We start from the raw sequence: 22,619 nt of genomic DNA, 5'->3' as shown, positions 1-22,619 counted from the left end.
TGGCCTGAGGCATTTATTGTGCTTATCAGTGATTTGGAGCTTATCACTACTACCTTGCACTTTGAATCATCTTTTAATGCTTCAGTGCACCTAGAATTCCCCTTTCCTATCTCCTCCCCTAAATTAATTCTACCTGTTGAAATCCTCTAAGTCCTTCAAGACCCAGTTCCAATGCTGCCTTCTTTATGGAGTCTTCCTGATTTCATCTTTTCTGATTGGAAATAACTTTTCCTTTCTCAGGTTGTATTCGTACCTTCTATATTCACTTATTTATTGTATTCTATTTTCCATGATCACTCTGAGTTCTAATTACGTATGCCTGAGTCTTATCCCTCCTCTCCCTCAATTATGAACTCCCTGAGGGGAGGGGTTGCACTCAGCTAAGCCAGCTTCTCTACTGGTCTTCCCACGCAGTGATCCCCACAGCTGAAAGTGATCTTCTCAAATTTTCTCAAAACACTTTGCCCCTATTTCTCCTTTGTCCCTGTCCATTCTATCTGGAATTATATCTGTCTGTGTACATGTCATGTCATGTGAGCATCTCAAAGGCAGCTGTGTGTATGTATGTACACACACTCCCATACCCATGTAAACCCATTTTTGTACACACACATGTGCATACATATGCATATAGAGAGATACATATATCTAAACCCATATATAAATATACACATAATATATAGGAGTGTATACTTATACACATACATGCACACACATATACATATATACATATGTGTATGCATATACATATATATGTATGTGTATATATATGTATATATGTATACTTATAGGTAACCCCAAATAGAATTGGTCCATGAATTTGTCTTTAAAAATATATACATTGATGACTATTCACTGTAATTGGATTCTTATGTTATTGTTTGCATTTTATTTTATGTTTTTAATGTTATTATTCCATTTGAGAAGGAGTCCAGAGGCTTCGTCACACTCCAAAAGTCTCATGAAGCTGTAAGATTAAAAACCTTTGATGTAGGATCCTTTCTGAGTGGTAAATATAAATCCAGGATTTGTGAAACTGTTCTTCAAGGAAAGCCTGCCCCCTGGTGGAAATTGATTTCATTGCTTCTCTGAAATCCCTTCAAAGCCTGAGTTGAAATTTGCTAAAGTTAACCCAGCTAAGAGAGTCACTTCACTTTTTTGGTGAGAGCTGAATTTTATGCCAAAAATATCTAAATTAGCTTTTTGGTAACATGGAATTCCTTTTCTCACCAGTCTCTTGATAAGATACACTTAGTGTTTTTATAATGCATTCAGCACCATACGACACCTATTATGAATGCGAACTGACTCTTAGGCTGTAACTAGGACAGGGCAAATAAGACTTTGCCCTACACCAATATCCCGCTCTCCACCACCACCACCACCCCCTCCACTACCCCCACCCCTCACCCCACCCCCATCCCACCATGGTAACCACCATTGGGAGGAAATGAGGATAAGGACCTACTATGTGCCCAGTACATACAAGTAATAAGCATTTTTACATCTTACAACTGAGGAAACCGTGGTGAACAGAGGTTAAGTGACACTCCAAGGTCACACAGCTAGGAAGTGTCTGAGGCCATATTTGAACTCAGGTCTTCCTAACTCCAGACCCAGGGCTCTATTCACTAGGCCACCTAGTTTCTACAATTTGTTTATGATGTCATCTTTCATGTCTAAATCAAATATCCAGCTTGCCGTGGTATACAGTGAGAAATATTGTGGATATCTAATGTCTACCAGATTGCTTTCCAGTTTTCCCAGCAGTTTTTATTGGAAGAGTTTTATCTCCACACACTTTTATCAATATAAGAGAAAAATGACATCTCAAGAAATTAGAATGCTGCTAAATATACTGCAAAAACAATAAACACGTAAGTATAAATTTGAAAATTAAAGAAGATCTAAACAAAATTGAAAACAAAAGCCGCCCCATCAATACAACTGTGAAATTAACAAAAGTAACCAATAAATAACTGAAGTTGTAGCTACTTTGGTACATAAAAGGAGAAAACAAAATTAGAATACTTAAGAAATCGAAAAAGAATTCATAACAGATGCAGAAGAATAAAGTAATTTGCTGAAAACTATTTTGCCCAATTATACTCTAACAAATCTGAAAATGAATACAATGGATTACAATAAAAATATAACATCCGTATTGATAGAGAAATAAAGATTTTGATTTCTCCTCAGCCATAAGAAGGAAAGAATTGTTAGGGGTAGGGATAGGGGTGGGAGTCATGGGGCTGATTAAGTACTTTCTTTGTGACTTGGGGACCATCCTATGTCAGGCCCCCCCAATGCAACTGCAGTGCTTCTGTCTGAATACACCTCCCCAACCCCAAGAAATGGCAGACATTGATTATTAATGGTCCCAGATCTTTACAGCCTCTCTCTTCTGCCTTTTTCCCTCAAGGTAGAATATATTGTGTGGAAGTCATTTGGTATCATATTGGTCTCCAATACTGGCTATGCTTTTTCCATTATCTCCAGGACACTGCAGTCATTAGTTGCCTCAAATTCTCTAGAGAGCTTTAACCCTGTTTTTTGTGTAAGAGAAACTGAGGATTGGAGCCAGAAAGGAGAGGGTGTTGGAAATCAGATCCTGCCAACCTCAGTTGCCTTCCTCACTCCCTCTCTGCCCTAGGACTAGGAAAAGATTCATATACGAGAAGCCAATGTGATGAGTTTTTCAAGGTTTTATTGAACTGATGCAGTAGGTCACAAGACATACAAAAAAAACCCCAAAACCAAAATGCCTGGTTCACAAATCTGAACCATTAGCATCTCCTATAGTTCTCCTGGGTCTATTTCTTGGTGGGGCAGGTTTGCTTTCCCTGAGGGACCGATGGGGACCCTGAGACCAAGAGAACAGAAAATCAGGTAACATTTGCTGGCCAAGCTTAGAACCAGATTAACTTTGGAGCGGCAAGAGTCCTCAGAGGTCACTTCATCCAACCTTGTCATTTCACAGATGGTGAAACTGAGATTTAGGAAAAGGAAGCTAGCTGTCCAAGGTCATATAAGTTAAAAAGTGGCAACCCAAGTCTCCTGATTTCCAACCCTCATTCCTCAGTGTACTGGCTCAGAAATGACAGTACCCACTGCTACCTTGGAAGGAACAACAATGGAAAAAGATGGGGATTTCTAGGTCTTGCTGGGGAAGGCCAGAAGGAATGGAGACCGTACAGAGGTAGGAGTGGAAGTAAGCGGTCCTCTTGGAGTTATTCCGTATGGAAGTAGAATTTGGTGATGATTGACTCTGTTTGAATGTTGGAGAGGCTGACTGGCCTGTCAGACTCAGCCTGGGTGCAGAGGAACCAGCCAGGGCAGGCAACGGACTCAAAGCTGCAGGTGGGGCCATTTTCAGACTTGATAAAAGTGAAACGCTTGGACTCATTTCTATCCTTGCTCAGGTCTGTGATGTTCACTGCCTAGAGACAGAGAAGCAAGATGGTTTAATAATGAACTTATTAGGGATGAGTGGAGAAAAGGGAGAAGGAAAAGGGATGGTCAAAGAAACAGAGAAAGCACCATCAGAGAGGAGCAGAGCCAGGAGGAAGCAGTGCCTGGCATGGAAGTTAAGAAAAAACGAATTTCAGGGAGGAGGTTGAGTCTACAGAGATCTGTGGGAGCTATGAGTCCTTGGAGATAGACCCTCCCTTCCCTGGGTCTGTTTTGTCCTCTATAAAAGTGATGGGGCTAGATTAATTCATGTCTAAGGTCCTTTTCAGCTCTGAAAGTATACAGTTATCTGATTGTAGGAACAGTCTGCAAATGGCAAATGCTCTTCGCCATGCTGGATCCATTCTTTGACTTAGATATTTAAAACACGTACACGTGTACACACACACACACACACACACACACACACACACATACATTCTGTTCCACTTAGGGAGGGTGAAGTGCCGGATTTTTTTATTTCAAGTTTTTAAATATTTATGTATTTTTAAATAATGCATTCCAGTGATCAAGCTTGTTGTAAAGGCAACACAACAATGAAAAAAACACTTGCCTTCAGATTAAATGGTTAAGACTTTGACACGGTTTTGAATTTTACTCAATAAGATTTATTTGTGATCTTACTCTGTTTCACCAAACCAGGAGTACAAACGTATTCAGTACAGTGCTTGGCACGTACAAATGCTTAATAAATGTTCTATCTATCTGTCTATCTATCTATCTGGTACCTATCCATTCACTCATCTGTCCGTTTATTTCCATCTATCATCTATCCATTCTAACTACCTATCATCTATCTTTCTATTGATCTCTATCCATCTATCTTTTATCAGTTCTATCTACCTAGCATCTATCTTTATGTCATTCATTTATCTATAAAGCAACCTATCATCTCTCTATTATTATTATCATATATCTATCCATTATCTATCTCTATCCATTGATCATCTAATCCATTCCATCTATCTACTTATCATCTATCTATCTATTCATCCATCTATATACCAACCTATCATCTATCTTTCTATTTATCTATTTCTATCCATCTATCATCTATCTATCCATTTCCTTATCTATCCATCATCTATGTATCTAAGAATGTATCCAACTATCATCTACCTATCCATTCACTCATCTATCTATTTATCTCCATCTATTATCTATCTATTCTACCTACCTATCATCTATCTATTCATTCATCCATCTATTTACTTAATCTATCATCTATCCATCTTTCTTTCTATTTATCTATCTCTATTCTTCTATCATCTTTCTATCCATTTCTTTTTCTATCATCTATGTATCTATATATCTGTCTAAGCACATATCCATCTACAATCTATTTCTTCACTCATCTATCCATTTATTTCCATTTATCTGTCATCTATCCATTTCTTTCCCTCTCTCTCTCTCTCTCTCTCTCTCTCTCTCTCTCTCTCACACACACACACACACACACACACACACACACACACACACATACACACACACACATCTACTACTGTCTTCTTACCCACTCAAGGTAGATGGAATGATCACTTGTCAGTATTTTATAGTAAAGATTACTTTGGCATATAGGTTGGATAGATGGGTCACTGAAGTTCTTTCCAGCTCTGAAATTTTGTAGTTTTATGATTCTGAATGGGGGAAGCAGGGTAGCTGCTGTTAGTCAGTCAACAAGCCTTTGTTAAGTACTTACTACTCCAGGATGGAAATATAAAAAGAAAGGCAAAAAGCCCCTGCCTTCAAAGGAGCTCACATTCTAGTAGAGGAATTTATACATAAAAATTGTACATGTAAGATAAAATACAGTGGGAACAGAAGGCCTGGGTAGGGCAATATTTTAGCTCACTAGTCATTAGGTTGTTAGACTCTAAGACCTTGAAGGGAAGCTCAAGACCAAATAATCCAAAGCCTTCATTTTATAGATGAGAAAACTGAGACCATGTTAAGGAAAAGGACTTAGCCACAGTCATACAACTAATACCTATGAACATGTTGAAGGATTAGTTTAGCCCTTTCCTAGCTGAGATTAGTGAATTGAGGGAATGTGACACAGTAAATAAGTTCCAATAGAGATGGGGAAATGTTGGAGGCCAACACTTCCTCAACAGACATGGTTATGAGAGGGCACCATAATGGAGGAATGGAGATGACTTTAATGGAATGATAGCATGGGCAGAGATTCTTACCTCCAACTGAAGCCGGACTGTATCACCAGATTTGACACAGGCCAGGCACAGGTTCCCGTCATGGATCCCCAAGAGTACAGAATGAGGCTCAATGGAAACCATGTCGATTTTCTCTGGGAAAAGAACACAGCAGAGGGGCCTATGAGAGACCTAGAGTATCAGGGAGGGAGAGGTGCGCAGAGAAACAGAACCATGACCCAGGAGTGGGTCTTGGGCTTGAGCAGCATTTCTAAGTAACTTTGGGGGAGTCCTTTCCTGTTGCTAAGCCACCATTTCACAAAATCTCAGAGCTAGGGTACCTATGAGGCCATCTATTCTTACCTATGCCTAAAGTTTTCTTCTATAATATCCTTGAATATCCTACATGAGTGGTCATCTGGCCTTGACTTGAAGACCTCCAGGGAGAGGGAACCATTAAGACCCTTTGAGATAACACTGTCTATTTTGGGATCACTCTAACTGTTGAGAGACAGTGTAGCTGAATGGACAGAGAACCAGCCTCAACCTGAGTTCCTTTCTCTGCCACATACTGACTGTGTGACCATAGAGAAGTCCCTTGTCCTCAAAGGCAACTCTACCACACTCTAAATTGCAGAAAAGATGTCAACCTGCATTGGGAAAGGGAGTTTCCCTAGCTGGAAGTTATCTCTACCAATGAAATCACAGGTCCCATCCCTGTCCAATTGTTAGCAAGTTCTTTTTTAGATCAAGCCTCAGTCCTACTCTTTGTAACTATGATTCATTTCTCCCAGTTCTGCCTTCTGGTGCCAGTGAAAATTCTGCCTTCTTCACTTTCTCTTCCCTGCCTTAACCTCAGTAGGTGAGCCTCATTTTAAAGTTGATGTTCATGGAGAAAAAAAGGAGAAGCCTGAGTTGCATATTATAAGAAGAGAGAGACTGAGACAAAAATAGATAGAATAAAAGATAACCCTGAGTTCTAGACTTTCTGTGTTGTAAGGATGGGGAGAGAGAGAGAGAGAGAGAGAGAGAGAGAGAGAGAGAGAGAGAGAGAGAGAGAGAGAGAGAGAGAGAGAGAGAGAGAGAAGGCTCTTAGAGATGAACTTGCCCAATTCCTCATTTGTACAGATAGGGAAGAATAGACCTGTGGAGGCAGAGACTTGCCCAAAGTCACCCAGATAGTTCATGGTTCATGGCAGAGCTGGTGCAGTGGAAACAGAGTTCTCTGGATCTAGAATAGGACGATCTGGGATCAAATCCTTGACTCTGCCCTTTGCTACTCACCTAGTCCATGGGGGTTTCAGTTTCTTCATTTGTAAAGTTGAGGGGGATTAAACTAAATGGCCTCTAAGATATCTTTCAGCTTTAGATCTGGGGGCCTTTTCTCTATTTTGCTCCCTAACATGAGGGTGCTCAGGGTATAACAATATGCTATTCTCATGTGGCTCTGGGTATTCCCTTCTCTCATAACACCATAAGCCAAGCTTCAGACTTAGAGACCAAATGAACACTGTCTAGCAAGGGTTTGGAATTGGAAAAAAAAAATGGGCCTTTGAATTTAAAGCTTAAAGAGATTGAATTCAGTGTTCCAGACCCCAAGGCTCAATATATACATGCATGCAAATGAACACACACACATACACACAATGTCAATCACTCAAAAGGCATATATTAAGTGCCTACTATATGACAAGATACTGGGAATACAAAAACACACATCTACACATCCTTCTCCTCACACAGCAACTGACCTTCTAGATTAGTGTTTGAGCCTTGCAAGTGGCCAGCCACGAGTTGGTTGTTCCTCAGGTAGAAAGTCTTCTGGTAGATGTCCCAGATTCTGAAAGGCCAGGGCACATGGTTTAGGGGGCCAGCTCTCCCAGTGTGAGCTACAGACTTGGAGCCATGAGAAACACTACTTACATTTGCTCATTTTAATCCCCACCCTGGCCCCGGGACATAGGCAGGGTAGGTATTGTGATGCTCATATTATACCTCCAATAAGCAATTTAAAGCACCTTACAACTTTAAAAGGGCAGCTAGGTGGTGCATTGGGTAGAGTGCCCGTCCTGGAGTCAGGAAGACTCATCTTAAGTTCAAATCTAGCCTCAGACACTGCCTAGCTGTGTGTCCCTGGACAAGTCACTTCACCTTGATTGCTTTCCATTTCCTTATCTGCAAAATGAACTAGAGAAGGAGATGGCAAACCACTGCAGTACCTGTGCCAGGAAAACCCCAAATAGGATCATGAAAGAGTTGGACATAACTGAACAACAATGACAAAACCCCATTACTTTGAAAAAGTTCAGGAGAATGACCATAATCCATCAGATGGGCTGGGGAAAGAAATGTGGATCAGAGCAGCTAGGTAAGTATATATGCTGTTCTGTAGCTGCAGGGCACAGGTGATATAAATCTGCCCTCTGGGTCCAGACTAACAAGTCTACAGGGAACTTCTGATATTCAAACCCTCTTCAGCAGAGATCCCTTCTCCTGAATTTTGATCTCTCAGGCAGCACTGTCCTGGGGAGAAAGAAACTGTCCAGCACAATTTTTAAACACAGGCTTTGTGGAAATCATAATATCAAGTCAGGCTTTTTCTTTTCATCCTTCAGTGATGAGTCTTTCTGAAAACCCTATCAACTCCCATTCCCATAGCTCTTGCAACCTTGAAAATAGTCATTAAAAGGGTTATTATCCCCATTTTGTAGGTGAGGAAACTGAGGCTTGGATCAGTTAAGAAAATTGACCAAGAATTAGTAGCTTTGCATAGTTTGTAGGGTGCTGGACCTTGTATCAGGAAATGTATGGGCTCAAATCACCCCTTTGTTTAGTCTTCTGTGTATTTATTGTTTAGCAGCAGAATGCCCAACACAGATCATCATAACTGCCCAAATAGTGTATATAGTGCTTAAGTACAAATGGGAGACATGATTTTCTAAAATAAATACTTAAACACAAATTTATGGTCCTACAAAAGAAAGTTTAAACTAGACGGTCTGAGTTCATCTGCCTCCTTGGACCCATAGAAACTGTTATTTTCCCAAAAACCAATTATCAATTTACTGAATCATCATCAGTTCTACTGTGTGAATAATGAATCACAATACGAGTCCCTTTTTCTAAGAGCTTTTTCTGGTTCCCCTACAAACATGGTCTGGACTGAATAAAAAGACAACATGAATTTCTTGAAAGTCAATGGTCCAAAATGCTAAGTATGGTTAAGTATTCTACATGATCTATATTCACTGGTTCCTTAGTTAGGATGTACTTAGATTACTTTCTTCAATTCATCGTGCAGGACAAGCATGAAACCTCCATCCATGCCTCTAAGAACATTGGACCAGGCACCCTTGAAGAAAGCTTTGCCACCCCTCATCTTTAGCAATCTTCTTCTAGCAGTCATTTGTCCCAGTGTCCATGATATCTACTCCTTTGCACCCAGACTGCATCAACATTCGCTGCCTTACTGTATCAAAAGGATAAGAGACTACACCTGCTATAGCAGTCACTGACTGTGCAATCATCCATCTTATCACAATATGAGCGTTTTTCGGATCTGGGAGCATACCTTTTGCTGTATCATAGATGCCAAAGTAAGCTGCTCTATAGATAATGATACCCTGCACTGAGACATTGAAACCTTGATACAAGCATGGATTCCATCAGACTTGGTGATTTTCACAAGGCAGCCTCCCAGACCTTTGAATTCCCTCTCAGTGCCAGATTTCCCAACATCAGCTGCCAAGCGGGTTCTCACAAAATCCAAGGGGTAGGCAAAGCAGAGAGAAGTGGCTTCAGCTGCACCACCAGAGGCCAGATTGCCAGCCAAATACCTCCAAAACTATGTGTGCTTGTCCACTCCTCCCCAAAACAGCTGCTTATATTTATCCTTAAAGATAAAGTTAAGGGTCGGGGTGGGGAAATATCTGATGACATTTGCTAAGTTACCCCGCCAGAAGAAAGCACCCCTTGTTTCTTTGGAATTCAGACTATACGATCCATTATGCCATTGTACGGATTATCTGCAGCAATTTGTTTTCTTGCATGCTGCACCTGCACCAGTAGTTTAACTCTCTCGATGGGGGCACCGCTGTCTTGGAGATAGCAGTGGTGATGCCATCGGCCAGGAAGGCCTTGGTGAAGGAGATGGCCTGTTCCATCATGGTTACCCAGGGGGAAGGTGTTGGAGTTGGAGAAAAAAAGCTGAGTGAGAGAGGGCCAAAAGCTGGGGAACTCCCTCTTTCTTACTTCCTTAACTGTTACTTAATCCCCCAAATGGCAAAATCCTCTTCCATAAAATAGAGATGATAATATATGCTCTAATCATACCTGATTGTTGAGAGGGTCAAGTGAAATAACATAGGCGAAGGACTTTGCAAACCTTTACTCTACTATAGAAATCTCAGGTATCAGATTACAGGTCAAACAGCTAAGGAGTGTCCAAGGCTGGCTATGAGACACCTTCTCTTCTGACTCCAAATCCATCATGCTTCCTCTCTCCTAGGCTGCTTCCCCAAGAGCCGGTTCAACCGTCTCCCCTTTTTCTGAACAGCAGATGGAGCATTCTTTCCTTTGCTAGCCCCCTAGTTCTTTGCCAGCCCAGGTTCCCTAGCCACTCTTAAAGCTAAAAATTTGTCACTGATGGATTTCCCCCAGCCCACCCTTGCACAGAGTGACCAATAACTCTGAAGGGACCAACTTACCTGTAGGTTTGTTGCTTGGCGGTCATTTTCTTAAAGGAAAAAGATGCTGTTTCTGAATGAAAGAAAAAGAGGAGAAAAGTTATCAGGAAGCCCCAGAAACTCACACAGAGGTCCATCTTGCTCCTTTGGCCAGTGTCCACTCCACTGGTCTATCTGCCATTGCAACCCAAGTACTGCTCCTTATAAAGAAAAAAGCCACCCACCAAATTCAGCAGGGCTGTCACTGTCAGGGCCTGGAAACCGGAAATGCATTAGAATTTCCAAAAAAACTATTGTTGTCATTCTTTGGCCTCTGATTTCGCAATTGGTGTCTGTCGTAATAACCCTCTACCCTACCGTGCAATTTCCCCAAAACAAGATTTCTGTTTCCTCTTCACGGATTCCCTTAGACAAGCATATTGAAAACCTTCCTGGGCATCTTTCAAACTCCTTGAGCCTCAGTTTCCTGCTTTGTAAAATGAGGAGGTGGGACCAGAGCATCTCTAATCTAACTAGATCATCCCCTTTCTAGCTGGTTAACGGATATCCTGCTACTGAGCTTGGGACATTTTAAAAGGCGAATTTCTGGGAGAAAATGGAAGTTTTCCTTCTGGGTCTAGACCAGAAGTTGGGGAAGCCCTTGACTCACGAGGTTGCCTGATGGTAATTTGCATCCTTTTAACAAGTGACAGATTTGTAAGGAACTGGTCCTGGGGGGAAAGTTTAGCCTTCCTGGTTTGATGCTCCAAAACGATCAACAACCACAGGCTGGATGACCACTTGTCGGAGTTGTACTGTGGGAATTCCTTTTTGGTTGTGAGTTGGACAAGATAGTTGCTGAGTTTCCTTTCTCCTGTAGTTATAAATAGCACCTTCCTTTCTCTTCTTCTATCTGTGTGTCTTTGGGTGAGTTGTTAACCCTCTCTGTGCCTCATCTGTAACATAAGGATAATAGTACCTCTAAAAATAGAACAATACTTGTAATAGAACTATAAAATTCTAAAATCTCAATGATTCTGGAAAAGAATTAAATGCTAGAAGGGATCTCAGACACCATCTTGCACAAATCTTTTCATTTTATAGGGGAGGAAATGGGCCCAGAGAGATGAGTTTACTTGCCTAAGAGTACATAGTAGCAGAGTCAGGGTTTAAATCTGAATTCTCTAGATAAGGAGAGAAAACAGGATAATGACAAATAATAATATTAGCAACAGCAATAATAAGTAGCATTTGTAGAGTGCTTTAAGGTTTAGGAAGCACTTTATACATGTTGTTTCATTAGTTCCTAACTCCAGGCACAACCCTGGGAGCTAGGTGTAATTATTATTTCCATTTTACAGAAGAGGAAACTGGGGCTGAGAGGTTAAATGATTTCTTCAAGATGATACTAATGGATGATACCAAAGAAATTAATGGATTATACTAAAGGTGATACCACAGGGTGATACAGGGTAAGTGGCCTAGGCAGGATCTGAGTTGTCTGCTGTGCTAACAGTAAATATTAATAGTGACAGCAGAATAATAACAAAATGGTAAAACAAATAGTAAAAATTGCAATATAAATAGTGGTAGTTAATAGTAACTAAACACATTTAGAAAGCATTTTTAGGTTTTGAAAAGCATTTTATCATCTTATCTCATTTGAATCTCACAATTCCATAAGATAATTAATACAGGTCTAATTATCCTCATTTTATAGACAAAGAAACTGAGTTTCAGATTGAGCAAGTCACTCAGTTACACACAAAGCCAACTAAGTTCAGACATTCCTGACTTGAGTCTCGAATTCTACGTACTATACTTCACAGCTTCTTTTGAGGTTACTGCATCACTTTAACCTGGAGAAGAAAAGCCTTAGAAGGAAACATGGTGGCAAGCTTAAGAAAGGCAGATCTAGGCTTGAGGTGAGGAAAGTCAATTATTGCTAAGAACAATCCCAAAGTGGTAATGGGTTCCCCTTCAATGGACATCTCCAAGCAGAGGATAAATGACCACATGAAGATACTGTAGATGGATCTGATGTCAAGTAGAAGTTTGGGCTAGATGGTTCCTGAGGTCTCATTTAACCCTAAAATTCTCTGATTTGAATGTTCTAGGACGTCAAGGATGAGATGTTTTACAGATATGAACACCAAGTCCCCAAGAGGAAAAATAATATGCCAGGGTCACCACGTACAGCCACCTTTAAGAGAGGAGAGAGAAGCCTGCGGTTTGGGACTTGAAGTGATTGATCCCATTCTTGTACCATCATTATCATAACTGACGTCTGGAACAGCTGGGAGAATTGGACAGGGACACACAGACAGGTCCCCCTGAGAAAGGGCTGGAGTCTAGGTCTCTGAGGTTCACAACCCAATGTCCTCCACTCTCCCATGCTGTCTCAGTGAGATTCACTGTCCCAATAGCTCACCTTTCTCACTCTAGCTTACTGTCACTTCACCTGTCACCTGGATCACTGCAGTGTCCTCCTAATCAATCTCCTTGCCTCAAGTCTATACCTAATTTCATCCCATCTTCCACACAGCTGCCAAAGTGATTTTCCTAAAGCTTAGACATGACCATGACACCCCCTCACTCAAAAAAAATTCACAGGCTCCAGGATATTGACTCCAGGATCAAATACAAAGCTCTTTCCCCCATCCCAATTTGGCATTTAAAGCGTTTCATGATCTGGTCCCATCTTACCTTTCTTGCCTCATATATCCACTCTACTCTAGCATGTACTCTGTGGTCCAGTCAAAGGGAACTTCAAATAGTTCTTTCTCAAGACCCTCTATTTCCTATCTTCATACTGCTACATTGATTGTCTCCCATGCCTGGAATGCACACCCTCCTCCTTTCCTTCTCTTGGAATCCCTCCAATCCTTCAAGCTTCAGCTTGTGTAACCTATAGGAGACTTTTCCTGGTCCCCTCAGCTGCCTTGTATATGTTATATCTGTCTATCCATCCATCCATCCATCCATCCATCCATCCATCCATCCATCCACCCATCCATCCATCCCTGTCTCTCTCTCTCTATATATATATATATATAATATATATACATACATACATATTAAATATACATATAATATATGCACAAGTGTATGTATATTATATATGCATATTATATCCCCCATTAAACTCCTTAAGGAAAAGGGTTATTTTGTTTTTGTCTTTATAGCCCTACTATAGCTTGACATGTAAGGTCATAGATTTAGAGTTGGAAGAGACTGATATCAAATTGAAGTCATTCATTCTACAAATGAGGAAACTGAGGTAGAAAGAGGTGAAGTGATCTGACTAGGGTTACATAGCTTGTAAATGTCTGAAGTGGGATTTGAATCTAGATCTTTCTGACTCCCAGCACAGTGCTCTATCCACTACAACAAGGGTTGGTTGAGACGTCGTTTTAAGGTCTGCCAAGCACTTCTACATATTGCAACTCAATGGATCCATATAATAAGGCTTAAGACAGGGAAACTGAAACTCAAAGGAGTTCAATGATTTGCTCAGTAGGACAAGAGTCAGAAGTCCAGGTCTTTCTGTCTCTAGGCTAGTCATTCTATCCACTATAGCATGTTAACTGGTAGTTTTCAATGAACATACCAGAATGGATCCATCTACATGAGTGTTGTTCCTTTCTAAGGAGTGACAGTAAAGGGGATGCCCTCTCCCTTATTCCCAGGTTGCCACCATTGTTCTTCCTGAGTGATACCCTGTGATACAGTCATTTGTCACGTGCTTGGTGGTGGGGAATCTTTATCTTCAAAAGTTGGGTTGGGTTTTTAGAGCTCACAGATGGCCATGTGTAAACATAGTGAATTAAATGGCTGAGAAATCTGGAAGCCACTGTACTGGACCTAATATCAGGTGTGACTTGAATAAAGGGGATGGTTTTCTTACATGCTCTACCAGTTCCAAAGAAGAATTAAAAATATTTGTTGCCAGAGTATATCCTCTCAAGAGGATTGCCTTTAGGATCAACAGATCATTGACCTGGAGTTGGAAAGAAATTTGGAAATCCTTGAATCCAACTCCCTTATTTGACAGATGAGGAGACTGCAGTCCAGAGAAAGGGACCAGCTTGCCCAAAATCACACAGATGGTAGGTAACAGAGACTGATTGGAATCCAAGTTTTCTGGACAGAGTCTTTTTTTTAAATTTAGGCAATTAGACTTAAGTAACTTGCCCAGGGTCATATATCAAACAAGTGTCTGAGGCCAGATTTGAACTCAGGTCGTCCTGACTCTAGGACCAGTACTCTATCCACTATGCCACCTAGTTGTCCCAGTCAGAGTCTTTATTTTTTAGGAAACCCAAGTTTTTTTGAAATCACATCCAATGGTATTTTCATTGCATCCATGGCCTTGAAGTATATCACTCTTTGGGATGTATAAATTAAACAATAGGTCTCATTACTCCATGGTCATGTTCACAGGAAAAGCAAGATGCCTTCAGGATCTTAACCCACCTCTCTCCCCATCGTCATTCTAGACATTCTGATTATTGACTTTGTGGCTGCCATTTCCTCATATGTAAAATGAAACCATCTGAATAGGAGATTGAAGTCCCTCCCAGCTATATCCCCTGTGACCTTATGACCCTATGATAATTCTCCATCGTAAGGATATTAAGATTCCTGTGTTCACAGACTTGCAGATTCAGACTCTCAGGTCTCCAGATGAACACTGGCACTTCTTTCAAGTTTCTTACAAACCAATACCTTCTTCTCAAGTCCTCCTTGGGTTTTGTGGCCTCCAAAGTCACCATAAAATACATTTACATGAAAGATGAAAGGGTACTGTCAGGTCCTGAAATAAACCAAATGCTTAAGTGAAAGAGAAAGGAAATTCATCTTTATTTGAAATTTTTAAAAAAAGCAGCAGGGAGTCCCCAAAATGGAGACCTATAAGAAGTTTTTTATACCTCACAAAGGCAGGGGGAAGGAATAGCAAGACTGGGTCATGAGATACTAGCTGCCCTGGGCAATCTGTGCTAAGGAGAACCACTTGATTCTGGCTTCCTTCATGCCATGAAGCTTAACAGAGGGGATGGCAATGACAAGGGGGCAATCTGGCTGGCTCTGTTTACTAGGAAAGATTCTGAGGTGAGGGTTTAAGATTCCAGGATGGAGGCTTAAGGTGCATCTCAGCTCAAGCTAATCTCATTGGAATTTTGACATTGTCGTGGTGACTAAGAGGTTTAGCAGTCTATATTACAGTCATAATTAAGAATTTTCTATCATTATGTTAACCATTATATTAACAGTTTTGTCTGCTCTCCCCCAGTATACCTGATTCTTTTTCTACTTATTGGATAACTTTTGGTTGCCACCATCCAATGACAAAAATGGAGGCAATTTCTCCTCTTAAGACCTTGGACTCACAGATATTCTTTCAGGCAAGAAGGCTTAGTGGAAAGAAAGAAGTGGAACCAGGAGAGAGATACAGATTCAAATTCTATCTTTTATATCCATTATTTAGCTCAGGCAAAATCACTAACCTCTTCAAGCTTGTTTCCTGATCAGTAGATGGAGACTATGAGGATAATTATGCCTCTAACACTTGGAACACACAGGTTTATTATGAGGATCAAATGAGAGAAGAATGTATGAAAAACACTTTGCAAAGTCAAGGCCTATGTAGCTGTCAGCTGTTATTCACTGATTTATCTTCTTCCCCTGCATTCTCCCCAGTCAGAAAACAAGTATTTGTGGAACACTTATTATATACCAGGCATGGTACTAAATGCTGGGGATGCAGAGAGAAGCAAAAACATCACATGTCCTCAGGGAGTTCACCATGTAATGGGGGAGATAGCAGGTATGTACCTAGGTACTTATATGATATAGTCAGAGTAGATGGAAGGTAATCTCAAAGAAGAAGGCACTAGCAATTGGGAGACTTCTTCAGACAGCAGAGATTTGAAGAAAGCCAAAGAAATTTAGAGGTAGAGATGGGGAGGGAGAGCATTCCAGGTATGAGAGATGGTCAGTGCAAAAGTGAGGAATCAGGAGATGGTCTTTTGTGTGTGAGAAATAGAGAAGACAGTGTAGCTGAAGCACAGATGTGTGGAAGCAAGTAGAAGAAGACAGGAAAGATAGGACAAAAGCTGCTTAGGGAGGACTGCAAATTCCAAAGAGTCTACTTCTTGGATCTTGGTCCCTCCCAAGTCCAGTGCTTGAAGTCATTGTAAGGATACAACTAGTCTTTTCTGGAGTATCTGCAAATACAAGCTAGATACCACTGAGGTAAGTCAACTATGTTCTCAAATTATTCAAGATGGAATTGAATTAAAGCACATATAAACCATGTAAAGGGCAGCTAGATGACTCAGCAGATAGTGTCATGTTTGGAGTCAGGAAGACTTGTCTTTACGAGTTCTAATCTGGCCTCAGACACTTACTAGCTGTGTGACCCTGGGCAAGTCACTTAACCCTGTTTGCTTCAGTTTCCTCACATGTAAAATGAGTTGGAGAAGGAACTGACCAACCACTCCAGTATCTTTGCCAAGAAAACTGCAGATGCAATTGTGAAGAGTCATACACGACTGAAAACAACTAAACACAAGCTCCCTTCCATTTCTAAATCTATGATTCACTGAATAGGGTCAACATGGCATGGGCTGCCAGCTGGAAGCTGTTTAGCTTCTCCTAGTTCTTAAGCAATTTGCATAGTTTCACTTCAATTTTGATTTCAACAAGATTATATTAAACATACAATAGAATTGAGTAACTGCCTAGCTCACTAGATTGAGGTATAGAATGTGGATTGATTTGCATTGATATAAGGAGCTTCCTCATTGGGAATTCCCTATGCTAATAAAATCACAGGATCAATATAGATGTTATGGAAAGCCCAGAGCGAAGAATTGGAAGAAATACAAAGATTTATAAAAAGCATGGTTCCTGTGATTGGTGGCACAGTGGATAGAGCATTAGGCCTGGAGTCAGGAAGACTTGAATTCAAATCTGACCTCAGCTACTTAGTATGCACCTGAACATGTCGCTTAACCTCTCTCTGCCTTAATTTTCTCAACTGTAAAATGGGGATGACAATAGAATCTGCTTCCCAGGCTTGTTATGAGGATCAAATAAGATATTATTTGTAAAGTGCTTAGAGCAGTGCCTGGAACATAGCATGTACTTAATAAGTACTCATATCCTTTCTCCTTCTCACCTTCTTTTTCTTCTTACCTCCTTCCCTCCCTCTTTTCATTCGTCTTTCCCTCCCCTTCCCACCTCTTCCCTCCCCTTTCCTTCCCTTCTTCTCCCCTCTCCTCCCTCTCCCCCCTCCCCCTTCCTTTCCTTTCCTTTCCTTTCTTCTCCTTTCCTTTCCTTTCCTTTCCTTATCTTTCCTCTCTTTATCTTTCCTCTCCTCTTCTCCCTTCCCTCCTTCCTTCCCTCCTTCCTTCCTTCCTTCCTTCCTTCCTTCCTTCCTTCCTTCCTTCCTTCCTTCCTTCCTTCCTTCCTTCCTTCCTCCCATCCTTCCTTCCTTCCTGTAGCACCTCATCTAGTTTAGGGATAGCTACTGTATATAGTAGTATAGAGAACAGTGCATTAGTTCACAGTAGCTAGGGCTTCTCTTTCCGGTATAGTTAATGGAGGATTTTAAAAACATTTTGCGCATAATCCATTCAATGCTGCTTTTTCCCCAAAGATATAACTCTTAACTAAAATGACAGTGGAACAGTTCTCTACTTTTTGATAAGATAAATAAACTAGTAAGGCAATGAGGGACAACATGAAAAAGTAATAAACACCTAAATGAAATATTCTACCTTCTCTTACTTAGTTAACTGTTGTCAATCTATCTTTAACTTAGCTTTGAATATTCTCCCAGAATTAAATAGAGTCATAGGACTGCAGGTTTGCTCTAGTGGTAGTAGAAGCCTTTTCCTTCAAGGATGCTCCAACCACACTTATCTTGTCATCTGGCTATTTGCCTTATGAGAATTAGCTATCTCTTGTGCCACCCATATTTTTAAGAATTACTCCTCACTTATAATCTCTTCCAACAGCTCTCTGTTTTACTTCACTGAGGTAACAATGAAGTTCTAGCTGCCAGTCCCCAAGCCGTTGCCTTCTACATCATGCTTTGTCTGCCATTTTGGTTCTTTGAGGAAAGCTTTATTGTTTAATAATCTTTATAATAGATCATTTAATAATAATATAATCAAGAATTCTATTCATAGTGCATTTGATTTGTTTTTAATGTGAAAGGTTTATTATTACAGCATGGAACCTTGGTTATGAGTTTATCATTCATTTTAGTTATTCAAGTTACTGCTTGGCTAGGGATGCCTTAAAAGAGCAGCATGCTGTCTGTATGACTGAGTCATGCAGTAGCATGGCTAAGTCCTAAAAGTGGGATGACAAGATCTGAGTTTGACTATTGGCTCTGCTGTTGCTAGCCATGTGACCCCAGGGAAATCACTTAATCTCTTTAAAGTCTCAGTTCCTCATGGGCACAATAGGGACAATCATACTGACACTGCCTTTCTCATGGGCTTATAAGGAACATGCTTTGTCAATGGTAATGCAGCATATAAATGGGAGTTGTTATTAGTAGTCTCACCTTCCCAAATTGTAGGCACAAGTTCTTTGGACTTTATAGCAACATTAATTTAAGGTTGGAAGGATCCACAGCAATGATGGGAGGCAGCATAACGGGATGGAAAAAGGACTGGATTTGGAGTCAGAGGACTTGGGTTCCAATCCAATGCAGTCATTTTGATTCCTGTTTGATCTTAGCCAAGTCATCTACTTTCTTTATTCTCAGATTCCTTGTCTGTAATTCATTAGCTAATCAATTGAAAAACATTTGTTAAGCATCTACTATGTGCCAGGAACTGTGCTAAGAGCTATAAAATAAAGTTTTCAAGGCTTTATAGTTATGATCTTATAATATACTCCAATGCTCTCATTTTCTTGATGAGAGAAATGAGGTCCAGTGATGGGGAAAGCTGCCCCCAAAGTTGTTCCAGGTCCAGTGGCAGAGCTTTGGCTACAAACACAGTAGCATAATGGTTAGAATTTTAGGAACATGCTCCAAATGACATCCTGTCACCACCTCACCCACCAACACTACAAGAATTTTTCCCAATCAGGAAAAGGATACCCTGGAAGTCACAATTTCAGTAACTTTCTCTTTCTAAATTTGGTATTTAAATCATGAACTGCTCTTTATTTTTATAAACGTGGAATACATTTTAACCTCTCAAGTAAGAATTGTTTGTTTTTTTCTTTTCTAAATCTGAATCCTTAATGGGGTTTTCCCCTTTTGATTTTCAAAACTAACTTTGAAGAACTTTCTCCCTTTCTCTGTTGAACCTTTGAAATAATTGTCAACAAAAATGGTACATAGTTTTATGGCACAATCACATAGTTGTTTTCTTTGGGCATTTCTAAAGGCAAACACTGTTTGGACTCTGAAGGAAACCCCTTGTTCTCTTTTCTTACATGTTTTGAAAGACTTAAGATCCCCTATTTGTAATTTTAACCTAGAGTCTGAGTTTTATATGTATATATATATATATATATATATATGTATGTATGTATGTATACATATATATGTATATATATGTATATTTATATAATATACATATATGTATATATATGTATATTTATATAATATATTTTTTTAAACTGCTGTAGACAGAGATAAGTATCATACAATGAATCGCCGTATTCTTCATGACTCCTTCTGATTAAACAGCATGGTTCTGGCTTCTGAGCCCATTGGAGGGGAGAGATGTGACTACAGAGAAAGGCAGAGAATGTTAACTTGGAGCCAGGGGACCTAGGGTTGAATTCTTTACCTTCTCCTTTCAATCATTGGGACCATGGACAGGTCTTTCATTTACATCCATACTTCTCTGGGTCTCAGATTCTTAGGAAGACGAAGGTGTTAGATGAGGAGAGCTTTAGGATCCCTTCTGGCCCTAACATTTGTGATTCACAGGAACTCATGATTAGAAGGGACCTCAATGGCCAGTTAGTTTCTGCCTGAAGATCTCCAGTGAGGAAGAGTGCATCAGCCTTCCTTGATCCTGAAATTCCCATCATTTGATCGTTTTCTACAACCTCCATCTTAAGAACCTCCAAACACCCAGTGGCAAGAAATTTCCTTCCCATTCTCCAGATTGGAAAAAATAAAAACCAAACCCAGGGACTAGGAGGGGATGGAACTTACCTAAGATTGCTTTCTGTCTGCAAGGGCAAGGTGCTAGTTCTTTCTTTAATAAGTCGCTGTGATTACCCGTCAGAGGAGAGGTCAAACCTGGTGAAGAGGAGAATGCATGTCACTCCCAATGACAGCAACTGGGCTTTCCTTCACTAACCTGGACTGTTTTTTACCTGGGGACAAGAGGAGGAGCAACAGCCTATCATTTTTCATCCTCCCAGGAGAACACCCTGGCTGCCTTGTGGGCACTGCGCCGAACTCCACCCATCTTTCAGAAGACAGGCTTTGCTGGGTGATTCAGACCAAACAGAAACCTGACTGGTTCTTATCTGAAAAAAGCAGGCATCCTCTGATGAGGAAATCAGTCCAGGAATCCTAAGGCTCAACAAATAAAAATCATTTTGGTTCTTAGTAAAAGAAAAGAATCAACTCAGGGAACCTAGGTTAAGAACCCTCAAGTCCAGTCCAATCCCCTTATTTTATGGCAGCTTCAGGATATGGATCTGGAGTCAGAAAAGCTTGAGTTCACATCCAGCCTCAGATATTCAATAGCTGTATGACCCAGAGCAAGTCACTGCTCTGTGTGCCTCCATTTCGTCATCCCTAAAATTGGGATGATAATGATACTGGCTTCCAAGGGTTCTTGAGAGGATCTACAGAGTTAATATTTTTAAAGCATATAAGATTCTGTATAAATACCAGCCATTATTATGGATGAGGAAACAAGCCTGGAGAAGGAAAGGAACTCGAGACCCTAGATCTAGTGCTGAAAGGAACTTCATCTAGTCCAATACTCTTGTTTTGAAGGCTAAGAACATTAAGTGCCTTACCAAAGGTCATACAAATTGTGAATACCAGAAGTGGGATCTGAATCCATCTCCTTGGACTCTAAAACAAGAGATCTTCCTACTGCAGATGGTATGCAACTTAAGTTCTTACTGTGACTGAGTCATGTTCGACTCTTCATGACCCCATTTTGGGATTTTTTCGGCAGAGATACTGAAGTGGTTTGCCATTTTCTTCTCCAACTCATTTTACAGATGGAGAAACTGAGACAAACAAGGTTAAGTGACTTACCCAGCTGGGCAATGTTTGAAGCCAGATTTGAACCCAGGAAGATGAGTCTTTCTGACTCCAAGCCTGCTGCTTTATCCACTATGTCACCTAGCAGCCTGATTCTTAGGTTAATCTTTACCCAGAGATATTCTAGAGACAACAGAATGATTCTGATAACATGTTTCAGGCATTTGGAGCAGCTGAGACTTAGAGCAAGGTTCTGACCCCTGCCAGTAATGAATACTTTATGGTGGAATGATGTGACCTGAATGAATACATTCTGAATAATGAATACAGCTATGTGCAGGGTAGAGTGGAGGACAAGGGAAGTCAAGGCAGTTTGGTCGGTCTGTCACTGCTTGGCCAAAGAACTTATGCTTCACCTAACACTCCCTGGTAAAGGCATATGTAATTCTAAATAAAATCCAGCTCCTGTTCTAGGATAAGGCATTGTTCCCTTCCCCTATTCTCCTGATCCCCCCTGAGTCCTGTGATGGGAGCTGCTTCCCTAAGCCTGCAGAACAGGAAGACAAAGGCCCAGGCTCTAGGGAGCCCAGACTAAAAACAAGAAAAGCATCCTCATACACAAGGGACTTCCCAAGGAACCATCACTTCCTGTTGTCTCAGACCTCTTTGGCACCCCAGAATTTTTGAGAAACCTGGCCCCTGAGAGAACCTTGGGAGCTTTCCGAGAAGGGCAAACCCCATAGATTCTCGGGTGTCTGAGCACCAGGAACTGAGTTTTGTAAATCTGGAAAGTTGAACCCCCAGGGAAGAAGAAGCATAATGAGTCCTGCATCAATTAGGGGCCTAGTGTAGACTCCATCCTAGGGGCACTGGAGCAGGAATGGCCCCAGTTCAGATTGTTTTAGGAAATCCTGGGCCAGGAGCCAACAAGGACAAAGGGAGAGACAACAGAGAGAATTGGAGGGGGGGGGGGGGGAACATCATGAACCGTCAATTCATGTTGTGAATGATAATAATGAACATCTAAATAGCCCTTCAAAGCTGGCAAAATACAAATATGGTTTCTTTTAAACCTCTTTTTTTCATCAGGAGGGTTTCCTGCTCCCCTGACTTTCCCTTCCA

General features: G+C 40.8%; 1 protein-coding gene and 1 pseudogene across 3 annotated transcripts; both read right to left on the bottom strand.

Annotated features, from left to right (window-relative positions):
* Positions 1–2,690: 2,690 nt before the first annotated feature.
* On the bottom strand, positions 2,691–20,614 carry IL1RN (interleukin 1 receptor antagonist). 3 transcript variants are annotated; one of them, XM_072636787.1, is made up of 5 exons: positions 20,484–20,614; positions 10,328–10,379; positions 7,373–7,461; positions 5,664–5,776; positions 2,691–3,440 (listed from the first exon to the last, which is right to left on the bottom strand). In XM_072636787.1, exons 2-5 carry the CDS (start codon positions 10,351–10,353, stop codon positions 3,231–3,233), a joined length of 438 nt encoding a protein of 145 aa, XP_072492888.1. In that variant the 5' UTR covers positions 10,354–10,379; positions 20,484–20,614; the 3' UTR covers positions 2,691–3,230. The 3 variants fall into 3 exon arrangements, with proteins under 3 accessions (XP_072492888.1, XP_072492886.1, XP_072492887.1); XM_072636785.1 differs by lacking the exon at positions 20,484–20,614 and adding an exon at positions 10,531–10,594; XM_072636786.1 differs by lacking the exon at positions 20,484–20,614 and having other exon boundaries at positions 10,328–10,488.
* LOC140521582 (ADP/ATP translocase 3-like) lies at positions 7,373–10,321 on the bottom strand (annotated as a pseudogene).
* Positions 20,615–22,619: the final 2,005 nt, after the last annotated feature.

Source organism: Notamacropus eugenii, chromosome 1 (genome assembly GCF_028372415.1).
Source record: "Notamacropus eugenii isolate mMacEug1 chromosome 1, mMacEug1.pri_v2, whole genome shotgun sequence".
In the NCBI taxonomy this organism is placed as follows: Eukaryota; Metazoa; Chordata; class Mammalia; order Diprotodontia; family Macropodidae; genus Notamacropus; species Notamacropus eugenii.
Note: the sequence above shows the minus strand (reverse complement) of the source record. Positions and strands in the feature narration are given on the sequence as shown.